The sequence below is a fragment of the Bemisia tabaci genome, chromosome 7, assembly GCF_918797505.1.
Source record: "Bemisia tabaci chromosome 7, PGI_BMITA_v3".
Lineage (NCBI taxonomy): Eukaryota > Metazoa > Arthropoda > Insecta > Hemiptera > Aleyrodidae > Bemisia > Bemisia tabaci.
In genome coordinates, this window is record NC_092799.1 from 8,356,384 (window position 1) to 8,375,791 (window position 19,408).

Consider the following 19,408-nt stretch of genomic DNA (forward strand, 5'->3'; position numbering starts at 1 on the left):
CCCGCACAGTGGATCGAGTCAATAGGAGAGGTCGGACAAAATTTGGGAACTTAAAAAGCTCATAACTCCGTTCATACAAAACTGTTAGGTTTTAAAAGTGGTTCCATTGGTTTCCTCGTGAGATTTTCTTCTAGATGCACTCCTCGAAATGTAAAACGTGACAAAATAAACAACACAATTTTGATTTTTTGTCAAAATTTCATGTCTGACCTCTCGGATTGACTCTATCCACTGTGCCCCGGGGGCCATTTAATATTTTCGGAAAAGTTGCGCTTCTAGAACTGCGTATTTCTCAGTTTATGGGTACTTTTTTGGCATTTTCTAAGAGTCATTTACCCTCCGAAAAGCGTATTTGCAAGTAAAAATTCTTCCATAGTTTAGTGATTTGTTGGAACGAGAGGAAGCAGAGCCCTAGCCCGAAACGGGGAAGAATTCAATGCACATATTAAAAGGTAAAAGAGCATAAGGCAAACTATCAACAGAAAAACTAGCACCGTTATGGGTCACTAAACCTTGTTTATTTTATTCAATATTCTGAAAGTACTAGGTGAGTAGATAATGTGGTGATTTTTTCGCATTTTTATGGAGCCAAAATCGCCAAAAAAACCGCTTTTGAAAAATCCAAAAACAGCAAGACATCTCAAACGCACCCGAATGGCGGGAAACTAACGGTATGGTGATGTACTGCGGTAGTCAAATCGAAATCCTCTCTCATTTTTCACTGATGTTTGTTAAAATGAAACGTATTTCAATGTGAAACAAGTGTTGCTTGTTTACTACGGATAACATAAATGAGATTCGATTATTTAATTCCAAGGATATAATTTCGACTTAAGTATTGTTCTCACATGCGATGTGTAGAGAGACATTTGACGGAACTCGTAGAAACCCGTGCTCGCTTCTGACACGTTCTGACTTGTGCCGCATGACATTACTCGGTTTGGCGCGAAACCGGGGCGTTTTAAAGGACTACGTGCAAAACGGGCCATTTGGGGCTCGGGGCGGATACCTTTGAGACTTGCCCTATTCATTCACCTAACAATGCCCCATCTTTTCCCAAAGTTTCAAGCCCCCCAAAAATTTTGGGGAGACGCGGCGGGGGTCAAAGTTAAAAACCGGCAAAATTTTTGCGAATTTATTACTCGAAAACCAAGAAGTTTTGGAAAACGCGGTTTAAACGAGCGTATTCAGCGCGACGAGAGCTTTCAGAAAATGTATAACATCATAGGGTTTTGTCAACTTCAGCTCGAGTTATCGCCTCCGAAGCGCCGGAACGCTCAAAAATGACCCCTTATTTTTTCACGTTCGGGCCGATTTAAGAAAAAGCCATTTTTTAATTTTGTTGAAAAACTGATATGTTGTTCCTGACTCTCTGTAGCCCCTCTCGCTCTTTACCGCATGCGGGGGAAATGTTTTGGTCGCGAGTTATAAGAGCGGAAAGGAGCGAATGTCGGGAAAATCGGCTATTTTAAACTGCGCGCGCGGCGTTGATCGGAGGGAAAACGTCCCCTTCTACTCAGCTCGGCGAATCACACTCTTCTGCCGACCTCGCATTGTTGCCACATGTCTCCTGATCCGTCGCCGCGCGCAGTTTAAAATAGCCGATTTTCCCGACATTCGCTCCTTTCCGCTCTTATAACTCGCGACCAAAACATTTCCCCCGCATGCGGTAAAGAGCGAGAGGGGCTACAGAGAGTCAGGAACAACATATCAGTTTTTCAACAAAATTAAAAAATGGCTTTTTCTTAAATCGGCCCGAACGTGAAAAAATAAGGGGTCATTTTTGAGCGTTCCGGCGCTTCGGAGGCGATAACTCGAGCTGAAGTTGACAAAACCCTATGATGTTATACATTTTCTGAAAGCTCTCGTCGCGCTAAATACGCTCGTTTAAACCGCGTTTTCCAAAACTTCTTGGTTTTCGAGTAATAAATTCGCGAAAATTTTGCCGGTTTTTAACTTTGACCCCCCGCCGCGTCTCCCCAAAATTTTTGGGGGGCTTGAAACTTTGGGAAAAGATGGGGCATTGTTAGGTGAATGAATAGGGCAAGTCTCAAAGGTATCCGCCCCGAGCCCCAAATGGCCCGTTTTGCACGTAGTCCTTTGCGGATAAGTTGAGAGATTTGATTTGCGTATTTCTCGGTTATTGTGTTACTTTTTCGCGTTTTCATTTTGCGTATCGTAATCTACGCGTCATTTACTCCCAGACAAATGTATTCGCAAGTCAAAATTCGTTGGTAGTTTAGTGACCCATAATGCTACATATTTTATAATATATATAACAAGCACTTACATCTAAACCTCAATTCAATAAAAATTTATTCACAGAAGACTTAAAAAACTATGTTACTCACACTCCAGCATTAACTGGCGGTATAACTTCGCGGTGGATTCTATTTCCTGAAAGAGATTTCTTTTAAATTTATACCCGTATTAGTGGCGCGCGGATCTTTAATTGCTGAATTGATTTTTCTGAAATTTACGCGGATCCCTTCACACCCCACGGTAATCGGATATATATATTTCGACTGCTTATTTTTTAGGGTGATTTTTCTACAACAATGGAGCAGTTGCGTGGCGTGCTTTGCGATATATCGATCGATCTGCCATATAAATCTATGGAAAAGGATCGATAACAGAGTGTTCGCGACGAACACCTTAATAATCGATTCTTTACCACAACTTCGAATGGGTAAATATCGATAATCGATCGTACACGCCTCGCAACTGCAATGGAGCTCCTGCATGTGTGGGGGTTTTGCGATTGGAGTACCTTTTCGTACAATTTGCAAAATGCAATTTGCAATTGTCGGCCTCCTATGGTGTAGTGGTTGTAGCGCTTGCTCTATAATCGGGAGGTCCCGGGTTCGATTCCCGGCCAGGCGACCCGAGTTTGATGGTCTCAAACAGTGGTTGCCTGGGGCTGGTTCAGTAGGGACGGAGGGGGGATGGGACTTAAAGCGTGGGATTAGCCCTTATGGGCTATTTGAAGTAGTAAAAAAAAAAAAAAAAAAAAAAAAAAAAAAAAAAATTTACGTATACAGTTCATAAAATTTCTCAAGAAACACGATGGTGCCTCTGGTTTCCTCTGAAATCGACTCCTAAGCTCATAAAAAGCTCTCAAAGTTTAGGGCGTTACAGAGTGGATAATGGATATCCCACGCTGCGTTAAGAGTCCATCTCTGCATCTAGTCAAACTCTCCATGCACAGATAGGGAGCAAATACATTGGCGCAGTTGCCATAGTTCCCCAAACAATGTGGCAACCGTGCTAATATATTGCCTCCCTATCTGTGCATGGTGAGTTTGACTAGATATAGTGGAGGAATCTCTACGCAGCGTGAGATATCACCTCCATTACGACCTGAACTTAGAGATTTTTTTTTGAGCTTGAAAGTTGATCTCAGAGAAAACTAGTGGCACCATCGTGCGTTTCTCGTGAAGTTTTACATAGGAATCAGAACTTGAATCGCAAATTCCTGACGCTTGCGAGAGATACGTTGTTCATCAGCGAGGGAATCGATTGTTTTATATACATTCAGGTGGAGGATAAACAGTATTACCAAATTTCGTATCGCCAATGGCCAAAATATCGTATTTTAGCTTGGAGTCCAATTTCACACGGGGCCTAATTTACTGGGAGCCAATCCGTCGTTTCCATCAGAAAGAACGCAACACAATTTGAGAGGCTTAGAGGACAATGCGCGGAAGTACAATTGTTGCGATTTTAAGAAATATCTGCATACACTTTTTATTATCACATGGGGCCTGAAGGCGGAAAAAAGATCGAACTCACTTTTTGATGCTTTGACATTGGATTTTAGTGGTGAATTTTTCACAGGTTATGGGTTAAGACTAAGTTGGAATTATTAGGGTCTCAATTTTTTTCAAAAACCCGCGTCTATGCGCATTGGCGTAACTACGTAGGGTGTCCCAAAAGTACCGGGACTGGTTCTGTAACTTCGAAAGTAAGATAGATGCAGACATGATCTTGGTTTCATTTTAAAGATCAACTCAATACCTATCGATTAAGACCAAGATCAGCTCAATCGGATAAAAATTGACTGAGTTATGGCAATTTACAATCAGTGAGGAACTTACTTCCGAAGTTACAGAGGCAGTCCCGGTACTTTTGGGGCACCCTATGTAGAAATCTTCGCGCGCCTCCACCGATCTGAGACTGCGCCCCTTCATATCAGAAGTTTTGAGGGGCGAACCCCCCCCCCCCCCCCCCCGCTCGTCTAGTCATTCAGATCTGAATACATGGGAGAACATCAAGGTATCGCTATGAGAATAGAAAGAAAAGTGAAGAGGAAATTCAAGTCCCAAAAAAGTATGACAAATGTGAAACTTTGATGAGATGTTTGCATGATCAAAAATCTGACATGTCAGAGTTGATCAAGTCGCAAATTACACTTACACAGTCACCCGTGGGAGTGTTAAGTACTTGTTCTCCTTGCTTTCCTCTTTCTTTCTTTTCTACCTCTCTCTGTCCCTCTCTTCCTTCTTTCTCTTCTTTCTTTTCTTTTTCTCCTTCTTTTCCCCGTTTTCTTTTTCCAAAAATTTGCGCCCCTCGCATCGCTGCGCCCCCCGTCCGGCGGTGGCGGTAGGTATGGTTGTTACGCCTCTGTGTATGCGTCTTGTCCATGTTGCCTTTCCCTTTCCAAATCGCATTTGTACCAGAGGAACCCGGGCATTCTTACTGAAAATTTCACTGATTGTTCTTCTGATTTCATGCTTAAATCAGAACAACTTTGGACAAAAATTGCATTGGTATGTTCTTGTAATTAATTGAATTGTTCGAGTCTAATGTTTTAACCTCAGAATGGAATTTCGTTCCCTCGTCCGGGAAACGACGAATTTTCTTTAATGTCGGAAGCACACGCTGAATTTGGCAGCTGAATATGGAAGTCAACAGTCATCACTCAACGGCTGAAATTTCGCAAATTCGAGTTATTTTCATGCAGATTTGTATCAAATTTATTCGAATAGTTCAGACAAATCCGACAGTATCCGATTGTCGCTGAGAATCGTTGCTGAATTTTACGCGACACGCGCGAAATTCAGGCATCGGGCCGATGACTTCCACATTCGAGCCACATTCAGCTCCCACATTCAGCATGTGATTCCGGCATAACTCAGTATCCAGTTTACGTTCTTCGGTTGGTACTATTTGAAACTGCCTGTCCTCGTAGCTTCCTTCGAACTCCTTTTTTTATGCGGAATCATGTTCAATAAAGGAACACAACAACACAAGCACGATTTGTTCATACAATGAATTTCTTGATCTGTCAGGTAACCATCCTTGCCTCTAGTTTCTCTTTCCACCCTCAGCTGATAATTTAACTCTTCAACTGGTTTGTCGCGTTTGACGGAGATCTCTCCTGGCCGATGAATCCCAGTAACCGGTTGTGGAGGTTCGTTCACCATTTTTGATACATGAGTGGTGGGGTATGGCGACTGTGGGGTGGGTTTTCTCCTCCTGTTAGGACTAATGGCATTCCTGATTCTTCCGACCGTTTTTCTGAACGTTTTCCTGACGCCTCTAGTGTCCAACTGGTCGTCAGGATCCGAATTGTTGGAGTCAGGCGCTGGCTCGGTTGTGGCTGTGTTTACAGTGATGGTCTCTCTCGTCTTTGGCAGCTGTGAGCAAAACCGAGGGAGGTAATGTTGCATGGTGTCAACTAGAGTCCCTTTATACTGAGAGTCAAGACAATTCGGCTCATGGATGTCACAAACGGGAATAAAGATTACACAAATTGAACGTTTTTCGTAATCTTTGATCGGCCCAATCTCAAATTCCTTTCTCCGTTCCTTTTCTCATTCCGTTTGTTCCTTGCCGAACCCGTAATTCCCTGGTCCATTCCAGATTATAATCTTTGCAATCGGCGAAAATGTAATCTTTATTCCCTATTAAGATAATTAAAAATTTTAAAACAATAATTAATTAAATTAATTATTTAGTTTAACAAAACACTATTTTTTCAATATAGAGGCCTGTCAATATGTCTGTTTGTGACACTGTGAAGGCCTAAAATACGAGAGCTAATCAGAAATGGATTCACATTGTCTTGACTCTCAGTATAAAGGGACTCTAGTGTCAACAAGCCCAAAATCTGATCATGGAGTCAACGATTGCGTCGACGTCGTGCTCAGGCAGTGAAACGCAAAAATGGGCCCTGAGCACGGTGTCAACGATTACGGTGTCAACTATAACGAACAGGAAAATATCTTCCTTATAAGTAAAATTAAAAAAATTAAGTCTACAGGAGAGATCTGGGTCACGTATGGTTAGACTAGATTAATTTAGGTCAGTACATGTACGGTTATGTTAGGTTGGGTTGGGTTGGGCTGGGTTGGATTGGGCTGGGCTGGGTTGGGTTGGGTTATGGGTTGGGCTGGGCTGGGTTGGGTTGGGTTGGGTTGGGTTTACGAATTACTCAGTATCATTTTTCAAAAACTTTCCTGATATTCCCTCTTTACGTATACTAAAATTTCAGATTGACTAACGAACCGTTTTCGAGGTTTGGGAAGGGGGGCAAAGTCTCCGATTTTCACTCATTTCTGCAGATGTTTTATGTCGAATTTCGACAGTAACATGTTACCTGATTTAGACATCGAGGCACAGTTTGCAGTGATTATTTAAACTATTTCTGGTGTATTTTTTCAACATCTTTCACAAACCTCCACCTGGTTTTTACGTGAAGGGGTTGCACTATCTCTACAGGGTGTGCACAAAATACATGGTTATGTGATAATACGAGGGTCGTTCAGAATATAAGGTCCCCTACCTTTTTCTAAACAACTTATAAAGCTAAAAAAAATCGCCATTAAACCGTTAGAAAGATGGTACCCTCAGCTTTTAAATTGAGTATCGATTTTTTATTCTTAATGAAGTGCTCGCTTGGAAACCACATTTTCCCGCGGTCACCTCGGATTTCCCACCATCTCTTGAACGTCTGAAAATTGTGCGAAAAACCGGAGGTAAAATGAGAGGAAAAACGCCGGAGTACAAATTGACAAATTCACCTACAAGAAACACTGTTCAGCATTTTCAATGTAATTTCCTTTGGCACTTACACATTTTTGAGATCTTGGTATCAGTTTGCTGACGTCTTTTTTCTGCTGATTGAAGAAACCCATGCCGCTGCATCAATGTTCAAGTAATCCAGGATCAGTTCACCTGGCCTTGTCTTCCCCATCCACCGCGCAGTCCTGATTTAGCTCGTAGCGATTACCACCTCTTTCCAGTTTTATGGAAGTTCACGGGCGATTTACAGTTTGAAACTGACGAGAAACTGAAGTGCTGACAGCAGACAGAAAAGCTCTTCCGAGAGGGCATCAACAAACTGATACCAAGATCTCGAAAATGTGTAAATGTCAACGGAAATTACGTTGAAAAATTCTGAACAGTGTTTCTTGTAAGTACATTTTTCAATTGGTACACGTACACGCAATATGTACGCGTTTTTTTCTCGTTTTACCGCCCGTTTCTCGCATAATTTTCGGACATTCAAGAGATGGTGGGAAATTTTTCGAGGTGACCGCGGAAAAATGCGGTTCCCACGCGAACACTTAATCAAACATAAAAATTAAATACACAATTTAAAAGCTGAGGGCACCATTTCCTAACGGTATAATTGCGATTTTTGTAGCTTCATAAGTTCTTCAGAAAACAAACAGGGATCCTTACATTCTGAACGACCCTCGTGTTAACATGTAACCATATATTTTGTGCACACCCTGTATAGGTAATGCACCCCGTTCACGTAAAAACCAGGTGGAGGTTTGTGAGAGATGCTGATAGGTACACCAGAAATAGCTGAAATAATCACCGCAAACTGTGCCTCGATGTTTAAATCAGGTAACATGTTACTGTCGAAATTTGACATTAAACACCTGCAGAAATGAGTAAAAATCGGAGACTTTGCCCCCCTTCCCAAACCTCGAAAACGGTTCGGAAACTCAATCTGAAATTTAAGTTTAAATTTAGTTTACATTTTTTTGGACCCTCGTAACTCGAGAACGGTTGCAGACATTGACTTGCGGGTTAGACGAAACCTCCTCGAATAAAATCAAGTACATTATTTGTGAGGGGGCATGACCCTTGCCAATTTTGCGACGAGCTCGAGGAATCATGACTCAAGTAAATTTAGTTTAACTATGTAATTTAATTTAGAACGCACCTCTTCCGACAGCGTCTGAGGAGTTACATGTTGTATTTCCTCGCCAAAACCCGACTTAGGAATTACATTAGGCGGATTCACTGGGAATGAATTGCTCCAAAATCACCATAAATGAGAAGTAGAACCTGAAAAATTAGCGCACATGCATTACTTTTTTGAATCGTCTCTCCAGCTGAGGCTATTAGTTTCAAAACTGACGATCTTCATGGCTTTGTCTAAAAATTAGGTAAACATAATAGGTTTTTGTAAGAAATTAAGAAAAAAATCCAACTACTTAATATATTTCCCAGGTATCTCGTTCTTTACTGCATTCGTTGCATGTTCTTTAACCACGCCTGAAATCGGACTCGCGGCTGAAACGGATGGGTCGGTGATTTCACGATAACGGAAACAGAGGTGTCGCCAGTTTAGTTTATACCGTTTTTAAAGATGCACGACAACTTAATTGAAAAGAAATACATCTGTTGTTGAAAATCTTTCGAAGTTGTGACCCACTCAGCATGATATCTTAAAGCAATGTTGTTATTTGCTGACATATGTTGATGTAATGTTACTAATATGGATGGAATGTTAAATCAGTATTGTCAGGATAAGACTGACAATATCAACATTGATGTAAGCTTGATAGACCGGCAATCAAGGAGATGTTAAGAAGTGTCAACCTGATAGCAATGTTGACGGGGGCATATCAATATTATGTAAGATTATTGTAATGTTACTTCAACCTTACTATCAATGTTGTTGCAATGTTCAGGCAAGTCCGTGGCAATAGCACATCAACATTGATGCAATCTTACCTCATTCTTACTAAGATGGATATAATATGGCTGCAATGTTGATGTGTAAGTTGTGCAATATTATACTAAGATTGTATTAAGGTTTTATGCTGAGTGGGGACCCTGTGTTGATTAATGCAAAAATAATATTAGCAATTTTCTATACAAAGATTTCAAAACCGTAAAAATGTTTTATCGGTTACATGCCCGATAGAGTATTTTTTCTCCGTCGGTTCTCGACGAAAAAATCGACATCTTTACCGTGCTCTACTAGTGCTTCCCGGTGAAGATCGTTACCACAAATATTGGTAAATCTGTACTCACTGAAATTAAGAAATAGGTCCGTCGATACATTTCCGTGGAGCAGGAGCACACGAGCTGGAAGAACACAGAATGGAGCTAAACTAAAAGGCTGTGCCTCAAGCCAACTGCCCATTTACGTACGAACGTATTGATGGAAGGAAAGGAACGCTGTCCGTTGGTTCAAAATCAACCGTTAATGGAACTTTTACTTTCCGACCTTACTTTACCTTGCTCACTGGATGGATTCAATTTGTGGAGAGAGCTTTATGAAAAGGTTTTTTTTTCACCACCTCTCCCCATTGGGATGTGAAATTGAATCGACGCATTGGAATTAACACAAAGAAAAACTGACTTCTAAATCCTGTTTGAAGTGTGTTCTTTCCTCCAGTAAGGAGCAAAAACGCGTTTCTACAGACGTCATCTGCGTTTTTTGTGATTATATGTGGACACTCAGTTCTTTTGCACGTGCTTTGCCGACAGTATCGCAGATTTTTGTGCTTATGGAGGAGAGATCGAATTTGAATTCGACGAATTTTAAAAATAAAGCTAGATCTTCGTGAAAATTCGCACCCGTAAAATGAAACAAAACGCACTTGTGACATGTGACGCTACGGTGCGGCTTATTTGTATACTGAAGAAAAAAGTTGGAATAGTTTAGCTCCCCGGTTTCCAATAGGTGCCAATACATAAGAAAATAATTCCTGCACAGGTTCAGACCGATCGCAGCATTCTTAGAACTTCCACCGGCGACGTTTTTACAAAAAAATCGAGTTTTTAACTTTTGCCACTGAAAAGCTCGCCCTGTGATCAAATATAGCTTTTTTCTGCAAGAAAATCGTGTCGTAGCGAAAAAATGCTAGTTTGCAAAATTAACAGACCGTAAAATTTTACATAAGAATCATATTAGATGAAGACAAAATTTAAAAACATCACCAGGAAAATTCATCCATCCGAGACAACTCTTCTCTAAGCTCAAAAAATGCGCCTGCACTCCAATAGTACATGCCAGAAAAAAAGATTGGCCATTCAAGTCGGTTCTAGGGGTGATAAAACTACAAGTGGTACACTCCTGCAAGTGAATTTTCTCAATATTTTCTTTTTTATCGAAGTAAGTCCAAAACTACGACCCATTACTTTCCTTGTAGCGCTGTAACCCTAGCTTTACCAACCGGGTCAAAACAGACCCGGCGGCTCATAAAAATGTTCATAATTTTCCTATTTTTTTTCCACTTAAAATGTTTTGCTTCATATAAGGTAATCCACAAAAACCCTCTAGAAATATATTCTAAAGTGGTTTTGAAAAAAAAAAAATTGTGGCCCCGGCGAATTTTTATTCATCGCTACCCATTTTACGCTCTTTTTCGCTACGACGCGCTTTTCTTGAAGAAAAAAGCTATTTTTGATCACGGGGCGGGCTATTCAGTGGCAAAAGTTGAAAACTCTACAGGAATTATTTTCTTATGTATTAGCACCTATTGGAAACCGGGGAGCTGAATTATTCCAACTTTTTTTGCGTACAAATAAGCCGCACCCTAATGTGACACATTTCCTTTCCCTTCCATTCTTTTTTCAAGCATTGTCTGGTGGCTCTGATAATAACCGATTGAAAAAGTAAGCGGCTTTGAAAAGCCAAATCAAATGCTTTGAAGCTCACGAGACTGACTCAGGAATAACACCCAGACTTGCCAAAAACTACTATGAACTACTATAACTACTAAGCTACTATGAATGTGTTTGTTGATTTCCTATTTTTTCAACCGCGCGGCGCTCCTTTCTTAGTTACCGAAATTAGAGGCCGCTCTCACCAAAACTTTATACACCTGATCCAGTAAAGAACGAGCCCACTTGTATATGTGTGTTGTAAAACTTTGGCCGAAGCGAAGGAGCAGTCGCGCAGCGTGTTCTGCGATGTGTCGATTCATCTACCACTGAAACTTATGACAAAGAATCGATAGACAGAGTATTCGCAACGAACACCTTAGTAATCGATTCTTCACCATGATTTCAAATGGGGAAATATTGATAATCGATCATTCACGCTTCGCCACTAGAATTGAAAGAGGAAATAACCCGCCTTATACATGAGAAATGACTCACAAAATCAATATGAAGACAATAAAGGAAAGTTTGAAATTCACTACCAAATTCAAGATTTACATAAAAACGGAGGGGTTCGATCAGGGCCGCTTTTAGACCCACTGAATGGAGATGTTGCATGTGTGAGGGATTTGCAATTTGACATTTGATTCACGTGTAAAAGTTCGCGAGAAACACGATGGTGCTACTGGTTTTCTCTGAAATCAACTCCCAAGCTCAAAAAAAGCTCTCAAGTTGAGGCCAAAATGGAGGGGATATCCCATGCTATCTTGAGAGTCCACTTCTACATCAAGACAAACTCTCCATGCAAAGATAGGGAGCAAATACATTAGCAGGGTTGCCGCGTTTTCAGTTTTGGAGCCCCCAAATAATGTGGCAGCTCTGTCAATGTATTTGCTCCCTATCTTTGCATGGAGAGTTTGTTTTGATGTAGAGGTGAACTCCCAGGATAGCGTGGGATATCCTCTCCATTTTGGCCTCACTTTGAGAGCTTTTTTTGAGCTTGAGAGATGATTTCAGAGAAAACCAGTGGCACCATCGTGTTTCTCGCCAACTTTTACACGTGAATCAACAGTCAAATCGCAAATTCCTCACACATGCAACATCTCCATTCCACGCAAAACACAAATTGCTGCCGATATGTGTCAAAGTTTTTGAAACAAACAGTATCAAACTCTATCCTATAATTCTTCGCTTCCTTGTTTTTCAAATTAAGGTTAATAAATGGATTCCGTTCATTTCCGTTCATTTAAGAAATTTTCCGCATATATTCTTGGTCGTAATTTTTTTTTCTCTTCTTATTTTTGCTATCTGTCAGAGGGGCGCGTTTTTGGCGCGCCATATCTGCCAATGGCAGATTGGCCTTATGGCCAGTCCGCCATATCTGCCAATGGCAGATTGGCCTTATGGCCAGTCCGCCATATCTGCCAATGGCAGATTGGCCTTATGGCCAGTCCGAGCCTACTCGCAATGGCAAAGCATTTAAACCCCTTGCAAGAATTTTATTCAGAGTTGAACTCTCGAATTTTACAAGAAGCTCGGAAATATTGGTCTTTTAATGGTGGTATCTTAAATTTTTCCATGAACCTCCCATAGGTTACATTGTAAATCATATTGATGACCAAAGAGCGAAACCACGTCACTCTATTTCAACGTCTCAAAATATCCGCTTCTGTTGTGTTTTTTCGGAGAAAAACAAGCCAACTTTAAACCTTGGAATATATAAGGAGTAGTCCGCTAACAGAGAAGATTAATGAAGAAGATTTTTAAGATACTATGTTATGACAAGTTTACCACACGGAGAAAAAACTCAACATAAAAGTTCGGTTAATATGGGAAGTAAAACGCAAAATAACCCAAACCTTCGGTCGACTCTATGGGGGTTTCCAGTATCTCCATTGTTTTCTGCGCTAAATTTGCCGCAGACTGTACAAAAATCAACACAAAATTCGGGCTGATTTGTGTTTTTGTTATGAAACACAACTTTTGGTTAAGCTAACCAAAAGTAACACAAGCACACAAATATTTTTGTCAGTGCAGAGGAAAAATGAAGTATGACTGAAAGTCTGCAACGTCTCAAACGGAGATAATTGGTTTCGCAATTTGGCTATCTTAAGTCTCATAGGAAAAGGTGATGATAAAGAACAGACTAATCTCAATTTCCACGTAAGCCCTGCGCTCCGTATAACTCTATACTTTTCAGGTCTCACGTGAAAATAGAGTTTCGTGTCTTTTCAGGTGAGCGACGAATTTCGTCCACAAATATTCTTAGGAAGACAACTTCCACTGCAGCAGTTGGGTGACGAAGCTTAATCGCAGTTGCGTTTTGTAACGATTAGATAAAGAAATGCGTCTTTGCGGAAAGTTTTCGACGTGAGCAATTTAACAACGGAAGCAAATTACTCACGCAAGTTATTTATCCGCGCTGGCTTTTCACGGACAATCTGCAGCGTTGTCGATTCTTTCGACTAGTGTCATCGATTCCTCGCCCATACTACGTGTGCACAGACGCCCAAAATACATTTCTACGTATGTCTTTACAAGACCGCTAGAAAAGTAGCGCATTTTTCCAATGTATACGCTGCCTGAAAATGTTGTATGCGTTAACACTGGTCAAATTCCAATGTATACGGTGCATGAAAATGTTGTATGCATCAACACTGGTCAAATCAAACACCAAGCGAGCAACTATTCGAACTCCGGAGTAGTCATGTGGTATCACGCGGAAATGAAGGAAAATCTTAGCGTTTCTCCTATTTCAAACTACCGACGTTTGTGAATGTGCGCATATGCTCGCATCTTTAAATGCGGCAATCAAACGAGCGACTATTCGAACTCTGGAGTAGTCATGTGGTATCAAGCGAAAATGAAGGAAATTATAGATTTTTGCTTGTCTGAAATTACTGAAATAATCTCCTCAATGGTTGAAATTGGACGTTTCGTCGTCCTTCTGACGTAGGGGCGTACCTCAATTAATTTCCACGTGAGCTTTGTTTCACATGTAAATCATGCTCTCTGGAGCTCATGCGGAAATCGAGATACGTCCTTACGCTAGAGGAGCGACGATTGATCGATTATAGTGGTCTCCGCCTCGCGTGTTTTGCGATACATAAATTAATCTGTCATTCAAATCCATGGAAAAGTATCGATTAACAGGGTGTTCGCAACGAACACCTTAATAATCGACTCTTTAGTCTTTACCTTATAGCTTCAAATTGGGAAATATCGATATTCGATCATTCACGCTCCACCAAAACTGCGAAAATTCATCTTATTACGCAATTTTCAAATTCGAAACTCCTCCTTCCCTCCCCAAAAGTGTGAGGCTGCGCCATTGACCACATCGTAGAGTATCTCCAGCCACAAAGGAAAAGTTTTTCCCCGAATTTACTTTAGTAAAAGATCCAAACGAAAACCCTCGAGGGCCTCTTTTTCCGGAGTTTTCCCCGTCGAAATCAATTTTTTTCATACCTTTGCAACCGTGTAAAAAATTCGCCTGCGTCAGTTGTTGACGCAAGAGAAATAACCGGTGTAAAATGGAGCAAGTGTAGCACGAAGGAGCCAAGTAACATTATTCATTCCACCGCGCTAAGGAAAAACGCCGTATGAACATTCAAGAGTTGCCAAATTTCCTTGGATAAAATGTTTATTTTTGAGGAAATATATGAACATTTTTCCCTGAAATTTCCAGGGTCTTCAGGTGAAATTGCGAACAAAATTATCTGGAAAATTTGAAGGAAAATATTCATGACTTTACCAAGAAATTCCTGTTTTATCAAAAGAAATTAGACAACGCCTGAAGGTTCATACGGCGTTCTTCCTTAGCACGGCAGCATTGCCAAACTTCATCGAGCAGGTTCTTTTTTAACAAGAGAACGGTTGAAGGATTTTCTAGGTAAACATCTGGAATTTTTTTTCCTGTCGTGGAGAATATCTTCTAAAATTTTGAAAAAATCTATACTACCATTCAACCGTAAAAAAAAAAACAAATCACCCGATTACGTATTGCAAAAGCTGTTGTAGCTTATTAGGTTCTATCTACTGAATGCGGTCCAAATCATTTCTTGCACGAATGATTCGCCACTGTTAGTTTTATTTTTCCTGACTCGAATTAAATTTTTTTTTTTAACCTAAAATTTGTTTTAACCTAACTCGTTACATTTGTATAACCTTTTACGCAGAATAACTTTTACTCACATCCCCAACACAATAATCGATGCGGCTGAATACATTTACTTACTAACCACGCATACTTGACGACTTAAAATTTAAAATTTTCTGAGTGCTGTAATTGCAGCTAGTTGGTTGATAATGTCGCATCAATTTGTAATTCTAGATAATTTATGTTTCAAAAATCGGATTTTCATCCACCTGTGAAAGTGAACTTGCATTGAGTGGATTTGATGATAAGAACACCGGATGAGAATGAGAAAAATGGAATAATGCCTTTATTGATAAAATTAAAACAGAAAAACGCACAGACGTTGAAACTGCAGGAACCCGTTTTTTATTTGCCGTTTAACATGTTTTAAAATTGCTGCACCCATTTTATCCTGTCAAAGGAGAACAAAATAAACACCACTGCTTGAAATTTATTGATAGACTATCCGTCCAAGCGGTCCTCATAGAGCCCTGGTAAAAATTGGCAGTAGAATCTGTGTTCCAAAATACCATAGACCTACAGCCGGCTGTAAGATTTCCAATAGCTTCTATAGCCGGCAACACAATTTCTTATAGCCTTTTATAGCCGATGGCGATTAAGCAACAGCCAGGCGATAATGTGTGTGCTCAACGCTCCTAATTACGGATGCTAGGACTTAGTGAGTTTTTGGAATACTGCTCTCTTTTTGGACCGTAGGATCTTGATTTATTTTGCGAGGAAAGCTCCGTACTTTTGATGGATGCCTGCCATGAAGATTTTTCAGAGCGCCTTCAGTTTCGTATGATACCGTGCAATACCTCTGGTGTGAAATAGTTGCTTCAAGCGCCGTGGCAGGCGGGCGGCCAGCGCGAAACACGCATTGGCGCCTACTAACCTAACAGGGATACTTCACGCGTTGCGCAATGCGTGAAGTATCCCTGTTAGGTTTGTAGGCGCCGGTGCGTCGCCGCTCCGCTTTGTGTTAGGCTCTAATATTTAATCTGGCGGAGTCGGTGTTATTCAACTCATGATTTTGAAATGTTTGTACATTCTGTATGGATTATTCTCATTTTAATTGATGAAAAAAAATATGTATTAAAGGAAAATATAATGTGTGTTTTGTAAATATTAAGGTGGTTCCGTCTCAGACTTAATGATTTCCAAAGCACACGAATTTCTACACAATTTCTTATAGCCTTTTATAATCGATGGCGAAAAAGCAACAGCCAGGCGATAAAGTGTAAAGCCTGGCGATAGGGACTATAGCCCGGCTGCATAATTTTTTATCGCTTCGTACAGCCCAGCCGTATGATTTTCTCCGCATTCTACAGCCAGCTATATGAGTTTTCTGTAGCCTTTTTTAGCCGGCTATAAGAATTCCTATGGTATTTTGAAACGCAGCTCTTATCGCCAATTTTTACCAGGGGATCCAAGACCAACTAAGAAAGGGGAAAAAAGCGAAAGAAAATGAAAAGAGATTTTTTGTTCACTTGATTTTTCCTGTTAGCTCAGATTGAATATTTTGTTTAATCATTATTTTTCATCTAAATTCCGAATAATTATTAACCGATTGCAGCTAATTATTCGTATCTTGCCATAGAAACGTGAGAGCTTCGTTCCGTGCAGCCGGTAAGGAGCCGTCCATAAATTTCGGCACCGACCTTGGGAGAGGGGATCTGGAGGTGAATAACATGTAGGCGACAAGAGAGAGGGGAGGGTCAAGCAAAGGTGACGTCGCCACATCACCGTATCATATTAAGAAAAGGAGTGGATTTTGGACTTTTCCAATGTACTCAACATTATTTTCATATCACTTTAACAAATGATTTAACACACGGTAAGGCTCATAGTGTCCTCTTTTAATTTTCATGTTTTGCCGGTTGAAAATGCGGGTGTGATCCCTGCGAAACCTCCCGGGTTTTTTTATTTTATTATATGTGTTCCTTTTTATTTTTTGCGGCCTCAGTCCCATTTTAAGTTGTTTCTTTGCAAATGATTTAATGTGTATTACAACTGCAACAAAGATTCGCTACAACCCAACACTTACGCTAAAAAGAGGGAGAGGCTACGCTTGAAATTACGTAAACTTTATAGGGGTTTGGTGGTAAGTGACATGTAGGGGACAATAGAGGAGGAAATGGGTGAAAAAGGGTGATGTACAGTGGTTCGAAACTTGTGGCCCATCAAGCTCGATTTTTAGGGGCCAATGAAGATTTTTCAGGGGCCAACTCGACTTTTTGCCTATATATCATGGCGCATTTAGTGAAAAGTTAGAATCCGATGCCGTGCGTCGAAATTTCAAGAAATCACCCAACAGAAAAATCAGGATTTTCGGGGGGAATTTTCAAGGGTCACGTTTGCGCAGAGCCTTCATTTTTTAGGCGCCATGACCAATTTCTTAGGCGTGTTGGCGCCTGTGAGTTTCCGAACACTGGTGACGTAATTTATGGAACTAACTGCGGAAAATCCCCGAAGTTTCATCCCTGCGATTCGACCCCGGAACAAATCCCACGAAAACATCCCGCAGAGACAACGCCTAGAACTTTACTGCCGTGCTAAGGAAGAATGCCGTGTAAAAATTCGAGAGTTGCCAAATTTCCTCGGATAAAACATGTATTTTTGACGAAATTTATGTATATTTTTTTTCAAATTTTCAGATATTTTAGATTAAATTGCGAACAAAGTAGTCTCAAACATTGGAAGGAAAAACTTTTAAAATTTTCCCAATAAATTCGTATTTTATCAGAGGAAATTTGGCAAGGCCTGAAAGTTCATACGGCGTTTTTCCTTAGTACGGCAGTTTACTCCCCCCCCCCCCTCCTTTATGATCAGGACCCTTTTTGAGGAATCCCTGGGTTAAGGGCTACGGGGAGCGGAACGAGGGAAGGGGGGCGGGGGAGGGGCGGATGGGGGTGCGGGGGTAGGCCAAGGCTGCTTAGGCTTGCCGTAGACCGGTATTTGTTTGTGTGGAATGTCGTCTAAGACTTCGGCTAAACAACAGCAGCAAAAACATCTGAGAAAATCCTTCTCGTCATCCTTCAGAAATCCGCCATTGCCTCTAGATTTGTACCTTACTATTACTCTTTCCTGCCCGTCCGCCGTTCGAGCTACCCCCTTCTCGTCCTTCTGCGATTTTCCGAGCTCAGAGTTAGTCCTGCGGATGCTCAGCAAAGGGGGTGGGAGGGATATGATTTCTTCAGCCGTCTCCGATTGAGAACTCCGTCGTTCCTGTTTCAGGCTCTTCTTTCTGCCGAAAGGTCCGCAGCCTTGTTTTGTAGCTCTGATTTTTAAAGCGTATTCCGGGTCTGGGTTCTCAGGGTCGGTCGGGGACTCCATTGAGGTTTCCTTCACCGTGATGGTTCCTGGTGTCGTAGTCGGCTGAAATCAAGTACGGCGCGATAAAAATATTAAAATAAAATCGAGATTTATTGAAACAAAATTATCTTACCATGAATTTTTTTGTGAGGGTGATTTCACGATAACTGGAATAGTTTTGTCGCCGTAACGGACATTATAAATGGCCGATAATATGTGCTATCTGTTACGCTACGACTTTTTACCGCGTAACACACAGCACATTTTCGGAATTTACATAATGTTAATTGAGACGTAGAGCAATGAAATCATTAGAAAGAGTTTAAAATACGGTCATACCGTCATTTTTCGGACAGATTTTTAGCAGTAATGATAATCACTCAAATTTTTTCGCATTAATCTTCAAAAGGTTACGTGTTCCTCTGGTAAAAATTGGCAGTAGAATGTGTGTTCCAAAATACTATAGACCTACAGCCGGCTGTAAGATTTCCAATAGCTTCTGTGGCCGGCTGTACAATTTCTTATAGCCTTTTATAGCCGATGGCGATTAAGCAACAGCCAGACGATAAAGTTTATACTAAACGTTACTAAATACGGATACTAGGACTTAGTTAGTTTTTGGACTACCGCTCTCTTTTTGTGCCGTAGTATCTTGATTTATTTTGCGAGGAAAGCTCCGTACTTTTGAAGGATGCCTGTCATTCTTAATATGTTGGAGCGCCTTCAATTTCTTATGATACTGTGCAATACCTCTGGTGTGAAATAGTTGCTTCAGACGCCGTGGCACGCTGCGGCGCGGCGGGCGGGCAGAGAGCGCGAAACGCGCATTGGCGCCTACAAACCTAACAGACCAATGCGGAAGTATCCTGTTAGGTTGTAGGCGCAGTGCGTCGCCGCCAATGCGTGAAGTATCCCTGTTAGGTTTGTAGGCGCCAGTGCGTCCGCCGCTCCGCTTTGTGTTAGGCTCTAATATTTAATCTCGCGGAGTCAGCGTTTTTCAACTCATGATTTTGAAATGTTTCGCACACTCTGTATGGACTATTCTCATTTTAATTGATGAAAAAAAATATGTTTTAAAGGAAAATATAAGTGTGT

The 19,408-nt window shown here is 41.0% G+C and overlaps 2 protein-coding genes across 2 annotated transcripts in view; both read right to left on the minus strand.

Moving 5' to 3' along the window:
• Window positions 1–19,408, minus strand: part of LOC109032724 (cathepsin B-like cysteine proteinase 6) — a 361,957-nt gene that overhangs the window by 244,773 nt on the left and 97,776 nt on the right. The window lies entirely within an intron of this gene.
• The window catches only part of LOC109032667 (uncharacterized), a 34,802-nt gene continuing 33,248 nt past the window's right edge, over window positions 17,855–19,408 (minus strand). The window contains exon 5 of the mRNA XM_019044913.2: window positions 17,855–18,376. Coding sequence (XP_018900458.2) covers window positions 17,855–18,376 — 522 coding nt within the window. The remainder of the gene's footprint in view (window positions 18,377–19,408) is intronic.